Source organism: Giraffa tippelskirchi, chromosome 9, assembly GCF_054371585.1.
Source record: "Giraffa tippelskirchi isolate mGirTip1 chromosome 9, T2T-mGirTip1v1.2.pri, whole genome shotgun sequence".
NCBI classification, from domain to species: Eukaryota; Metazoa; Chordata; class Mammalia; order Artiodactyla; family Giraffidae; genus Giraffa; species Giraffa tippelskirchi.
The window spans coordinates 149715537-149722678 of record NC_137283.1 but is presented as its reverse complement, the minus strand read 5'-3'; the positions used below and the strand labels follow the sequence as shown (position 1 = coordinate 149722678).

The 7142-nt window shown below is 34.2% G+C and overlaps 1 protein-coding gene across 9 annotated transcripts in view; it reads right to left on the bottom strand.

The window, feature by feature from the left end:
* Positions 1–1205: 1205 nt before the first annotated feature.
* The window catches only part of TAB2 (TGF-beta activated kinase 1 (MAP3K7) binding protein 2), an 82568-nt gene continuing 76631 nt past the window's right edge, over positions 1206–7142 (bottom strand). For all 9 annotated transcript variants that reach the window (XM_081529926.1, XM_081529927.1, XM_081529929.1 and 6 more), the window contains 2 exons: positions 6579–6659; positions 1206–3160 (listed from right to left, as the gene is read on the bottom strand). In XM_081529926.1, the coding sequence (XP_081386052.1) occupies positions 3018–3160; positions 6579–6659 (224 nt within the window). In that variant the 3' untranslated portion in view covers positions 1206–3017. The remainder of the gene's footprint in view (positions 3161–6578; positions 6660–7142) is intronic.

The following is a 7142-nucleotide window of genomic DNA, read 5'->3' as shown; positions in this document are numbered from 1 at the left end:
CTGTAGCTTGATCCTTCTTGGTCATTTAAAAAAATGGAAATTTTAAAAGAAAAATAAATTTATTTTTTCTACAAAAATTCTCAATACAATGTGCATCTTCTTTGTATAATGTACTAGCTATGATAGTAGATACTAGTCAATATTTTGTTAAAAGCTTTCCTGAGAGGGCCAGTTTACATGAGCCACTAACTGCCCACCCCCCTTTTAAAAATAAAAAATGTCAGCACCCACATATGATCAGCAATGAGAAGTGAAGTCCATTTTTCCATCTGAGGCTCATAGGACCTGTAATTCTATTTTACTGCAACAATTCTTGAAGGTGGTCTCTAGACCTTATGTTCCCTGGCAAAGAATATATTCGTCCTACTAGGTTTAAAAGACCAATCATGGTGGACAAAGTTGCTCAGTCCTGTGCAACTCTTTCAAGACCCCATGGACTTCCAGTAGCCTTCCAGGTTCCTGTCCATGGGATTCTCCAGGCAAGAACACTGGAGTGGGTAGCCATTCCCTTCTCCAGGGGATCTTCCTGACCCAGAGATTGAACCCTGGCCTCCTGCATTGCAGGCAAATTCTTTACCGTCTGAGCCACTAGGGCAGCCACGGCAGAGCTTTAAGTTATGTCATAATGAGATCAGCAAGCACTACTTGGCTCTTTTTCAAGTTCAGAAAAATTGAGTCGTAAGTTTTTGAAAACTCTTGAAGGTTCTCTTCCAGAGAAGTACTGCCATCTTCAGCACATATACATAGTGTGAGAGAGCCAATATGAACCAAGTGACTTACTCAGGCTAAATGGCCCAAGAAATCACATGTCAACAATGGGGTACACTTAAAGAACAAAACCCCAAGAGAAATGAAAGAATAAAGCCATAGTAAACTTTGAAAAGAGGAATATTCATTTCTCTGGCTTAGCTGAACATGGTTGCTTTCGTTAGTTAAAAAGAAGCCTGGGGAAATTGATACGAATAATCCGAGAACTGCTGCGGAATGCCATGATGTCAGGAGGAGACTCTGGAGGTTGAGTTTCCTCTGATTTCTATTAACTATCAAATGTTCTGCTGGGGCATAATTTACCTCCTGTCCCACAAAACTTTAAGAACAAGTCACAAAATCCATGTTAGAATATAAGTTTTTTAATTTTTATAAATAACTTATCTGTTACAAAGATAGTTTACCCAGCTAAATCACAAAACTGTCAACTCAAGATATCCAAATTACGTTTTATTAATAAAACAAGTAAAAACTGATTTATCAATCTTCACATAGAACTGCAGATGAAGCTGAAAAACAAGGCCTATTTTAAAACAAAATGCATCAAGTGTGAGGGCTTTGGGTTTCTTATCTAATTAACTAGGATTGTCATAGTTCTTCTCATATACAAGATGCAAAGCCTGCAAGTTAAGGCTCTGACATTCATATAGAATCACTTGTAATAATCTTGCTTATTTAAAAAATATTCATTTGCAAACATTTACAGTGGGTGCCAGTCTACATTATCTCCTATCTTTTGCTACATTTCAACACTTCCCTTAATCCCATTCTAAGCACTGATATATAATTTCATAATTGTTTTTTTAAATGCATATTGTTATTTTTTCCTTGATTTCATTTCGTTATATACATTCCTGATCATCTGAATATTTATTTTCCTTATAAAAATATATCATCAAAATAAAGAGATGCTTGAGGTTGCTTCAGTGTTCAAGTTTGTTTGTTTTTCTTTTTTTTCCAGCTTTTCTTCAGTTGTCCTAAATACGACTAGCCTTGTTTTATAAATATACACGATACTGCCACCAAGTCAGGTTTAGAAACGGACTGCCCCAACAGTAAAGCGTTTAAATTTCTCTCCAGAAAAAGGGCTGTAGGTACTGCTGCTGGTTTTGAAACTGTACTTTCCCAATAGTAATCTCTTGTGAAAGTTCTGTGGGACACAAGGCAGATAAAGCAAGCTTAACCTTGTTGCTGTCAGTGGGTTAAAAACACCTTTTGTTTTAACCTTCCCTGTGGAAGATGAAACACCACGTTGTGTTACCCACCACTAAAGTCAGTATATAGTGTGACCTATAAACATAAGTCTTGTAATATTTTCTGCAATTCACTGTGCAGCATCTGTATGTCTTCACAGAACATCGGTACTCATGAGGGCAAAGTACAGAATAAGTAGAGGAAAGTTGTTTTGTGCATAGTTTCATTTCATTAATGCTTTTTTATTTTGAAGGCAATGCTTCTCTCACGTAAGGCTTAAAAAGGGACATGATAGTACTTAATCACTAAAAGGAAAAAAGAAAATTAGTTAACAAAAGACTATTACACTATACATATAGAAATATAAGAAAATAATAGGGAAGAAAAGAAATCACTTAAAGCGGACTTGAGAACTCTGTACAGTAGGAAAAGCTTTGGGGTATTTCACTCCATGTTTGTACAGACAATGCTGCTGCTCTCCTTTCATCTTTAGACCCTAGATGCTGGCTTCACAGAGTGGAGACGTTTTCAGGGAAGACAAAGACAAGGCCAAGAGTACCACAGATTTGTGAAGTTCTTCCCCTTTCCATTGGCACTATACAGCAGCAAACAGTTTTTAAATAAACCTTGTTGCTTTTCTTCATGTTTGTAGTGTTTCACCGAAAGCTTTAAAAAAAAAAAAAAGCCATGGTTCTATTCCTTCCTCCTGTCAAAATTCAGTAGTGACATGAGGGAAAAAAGTACTGGGAACACCTAGGTATATTAATATGCTGAGAATTATCCATGATGGGCTACTGGTAACACTGTACATGGTTAGGCAGTGGGCAACCAAGTCTTTCAGCAGATTACCTTTCATGTGATGAATTTCAACTGCCCATGACATTAGACTGAGGTATTATTAGCTCTGTGGGTTGACATTTAACATTAGCACAACACCATCTTGTCACACCTTCAATTTTACAAAATCCTATGTGGCAGTGAAACTTTTCCCCTGATGACAGACTGGTTTCTTGAATTTCAGATGTGGTTTTAGAGAAGATATAGGGCCTCCTGGCTCAGAAATGCCTTGGCATCTCACACTGTTCGCAACGGATTAAGGCTGGATGGTTCAAAAAAGTACAGGCAGTACAATTCCACTGAGCCCCCTCATCATCTTCTGTGTCTTGAGTCTTTGGTGTTTTGATGGTGGACCTTTGATCTGTAAGGAAGCAAAAGAATTATTTTAAAAGCAAAATCAGTCATAAATTATTGGCAACTATAAACACTGTTGGGCTTTTCTCATAGCTCAGTCAGTTAAACATTAGCACCACACAGCATGAAACAGCCTGTTAATCAAGCGGAGCATCTAGCTGAAACTGACCCACAGGCTTGATCCTCACAACCTGTATCTATCAGGCTGGCACGTCTCCGCTGGGGAATAGCAACATGGACATGACTTAATCCCCTCAATATCTCCTCAAATGGGAAAAGAGCATCATTTCCCCTTACTTATAGCAGGAGAAAAGGGAAATCAATTCATATGGTAACTAATAGCCAAGATTACCATAATGTCACCTAAGAATGTGAAAAGGTATCCAACTACAATGCAGTATTGCTAGTGCATTAATGTCTCATTCAAGTTTGAGTTTCATTTCTCACTGATGTAGTAGTTATATTTCTGATTTCTATCATGAATGGAAGTGTTTATTAAATGTTCTCCATCTGATAGAAATCTAAAATTGAACAATACATACTGATTTCTAAAATCTTATTTAACTAAATGTCAACAACAGACTTGGAGAAGCAAATCAGTATAAAATTTTATCTGACTTTATTTCTCATGCTGTTTGAAAACATATTTACTGTGGAACACTAGAAAGACTACCAGATCCAGAGTCATGAGAATGGAGTTCTATTCATGGTTCTGTTATTAACTCCTAATTTCTTTGCTCTGTGATCTTAGATGATCATGTTTCCTCTACATCTAGTCTTTCTTTCTTATAAAATAGTCACTGCAGTTTTATGAGGTCAATGTTCTAAATGCTTGAATGTACAGAGGTATCTTAAATATAAGAAATATATTCCTCCATAGTTGTGTCAAAGATGAAATTACATTTATAAAACTACTTTCTTGGGGGAGGGAAGTATCTTTGTAATTTAAAAATAGGATTCCTATAAATTATTTGGGGAGGTTTGCAGTAAAAGGAGCATGCATTATTGGCTCTCTCCAGTCAAAGTTTATGATTTGTAGTTTATAAATTATATTAAAAATGTATATTAATTTGCAAATTCTACCTATTCCACTGAGCTGGTAAGTAAATGATATCTTTTCTGTTATTTTAAAAGACAAACGATGATATATAGTGGATAAAAATATAGGAAGTCAAGTTTCTGTAACAAATTCAAAATAATTAAGTGATGGAACTTTGTTTAGTGGCACTTTATTTACTGTTTGGTCTTAAGGTTAACATTTTATTGCAAAATTCCCACTTTAGGCATGGTCACAATTTTCAGGCATCACCATGATTTTTGGCACATGCATGAGCACCATGAAAGTATTATTTATATAGTAATTGTCTTTAAATTGAATAGCTTTAAAACAAATATCTAGGGAACTTTGCTGGTGATGCAGTGGCTAAGACTCCGCACTCCCAATGCAGGGGGGGCCCAGGTTCACTCCCTGGTTAGGGAACTAGACCCCACATGCCACAGCTAAGACCTAGCACAGCCAAACAAACAAATACATATTAAAAACATTATCTATTTAAGGTTTATCTAGGTAAAAATATTTTAAAAGTCAAGGGTCTGACAATATGAATTAATATCCACCTAAAACTCATTAAAATGAATGGTTTAAAAAAGTTCAACTTTTTACCATCTACAATTATTCCGCATTCCATACTTAGGAAACATTTTATACAACAACTGTTTTAATCTGGGGATAATCCAGTCTACTTATCAGAATTTCGGTCTCACTAAGGTTAGAAAACATTCCAATCTGGCACATTTTCAGTAAAACCCTGTCTATCCTTTTTGTTAACTACAAAGGTTTTTTAGGAGGGCCATTCAATCTGTATTAACACTTCATTCTATTACTAAGTGCCAGGATTATCTTCAATATTTAAATATCTAAGGTAATCAAATAGAGGACCTAATTTTTTTTTAAATGAAAAAATCTTCAATGGTTTTCTTGCAACTGCACAGAATCTTCTGGTCTTTAGAATTATGATTCTTTATTATTAGTGGTATTTGGAAACTAAGTAACCACCAGAATCCAGAAAAGAGGAAGTTATTTAGGGTGCACAGTACAAGATGACTTGTGATGGCCACACTTTATTTTAGCTGTTAAAAAACCACATTGTAAAGCAGAACTGATTTTAAGAACTAAGTAAACCTCTCTAAGTGAAACTAGTAACTCCCTATTTTAGCCTGAAGGCAAAAATGACTAATTCTTTATTTCTCTAAAAATATCCAGTATACAAGCATTTATCTTTTGTGAAAAGCTTTTTAAGTATTTTTTTTTCCTTACTTTTTATCATGGAAAATTTCACACACACACAAAAACAGCGAAAACAGTGAAATAAACTCTCAGACCTTATGCTGCTTCAACAACTGTCAAGACAAACCTTATTTCATCTATACCCCATCTCCCTCCTACCCATAACACATAAGCACTGAATTACATGGAAACAGAACAGGATCTTTTTATATGAGAATTTTTAGTTTTTGAAAGAGAATAAAAAGATTATATTACGGCAATTCATTCAGAGTCTAAAATATCCATTTTGCTTATCTTAAGGAGCTAGGCTATACCACTGCTTTCCTTACTCCTTTATTTAATTAACATCCAATGTCTGAACACCTGCTGACTCATGTACTGTGTCAAATGCCCAATTTCACTTTTGCTCCTCTGTAATAAGACTTCATTACATTCCAGCTAATTATGTTTAAAAACTTCTAAATAATAAAAAATATGAAGCTACAGCTAGGCCTAATTGAATTATAACTGAATAAAAACTTAAGGAGTGGAGAGAACAGGATACTGAATGAGAATATGAAAATTCTTGTAACAAACCAAAGATTGTTCCTATTTCTACATATTTTTTAATGCCTGGAGTAAAAACCCCACACAAATGTTTCGACATTTCTTATTTCGGTGTGTACATAATCTGTATCAATGATGTAAAAGTGATAGTAGGTAATAATCAAGAAAAACATTTATCTGAAATTCAGAGAATTTTGACTATAGAGAACTATGCATAAACTATACAGGACAGAATACTTATGAAAAATAAACTTTCGTAAGTTAGTGTCTTCCTTAACGTTTGTCTAAAATTTCAAAGAATCCAAGTTTTTATACCTGGTGATTTTTTTTTTTTTTGCCAAGATTTGCTATTCTGGGATTATACAATGAATGTTAAAAACATGCACATTACTTTTAAAGGGCTAAGTACATGACATTTTTGAACACTTCCAATTCCTGGCATGTTAAGTGAAAATAAGTATCTTCCTAATGAATCCATCCAAAAATGACGAAGTTGGAAGTACTTCTAGAGTTGAAGGCTGCTAAGAATAAAATTTTCTAAAATCTTGCTTTTCAAAATGCAACAGTTTTCACACTTACTGGATACACTAACCTTTGGGTTTTGGTGGCACAGGGCCTACAAATCCAATATTGTCATAAAAGTTATGAATAGCGCTGGGATTAAAATGTGGTCCTGAAATATATAAAAAGAAGTATATCAATGTTTATAGCTCAAAAAAATTATAAAATTTTTAAAAAGCAAATATTTTCTTTCTTAAAAAAAAAATCACAGTTAAATAGAAAAAATATTTTTCTTTTATTTCACACCTCTAATCTCCAATTACATGAAAGGATTTCAAAAACAGCTGAAATAGGTGTAATATATTGATAGTACCCATAACAGAAGTCTAAGCTGTAAACTGAGGAAGAAGTTAGATTAATGCTAGTAAGTAACAGAATTAGAACAGATCCCTATTACATGTGAAAAGTTAAGATAACTTAAAATTTGACAATGTAAAATATAATTTTAACATGGTCTTAAGCAACTAAATAGCTTGGCCTCAGGTAAGAATAAAAACCTGAACTCATATAATATGATGCTTCAGATTTTAAACAAAAGGAACAAGTTCAAAGATTATATTTTCTAGACTAGCACTAAATTTTTCTCTCCAAAGTT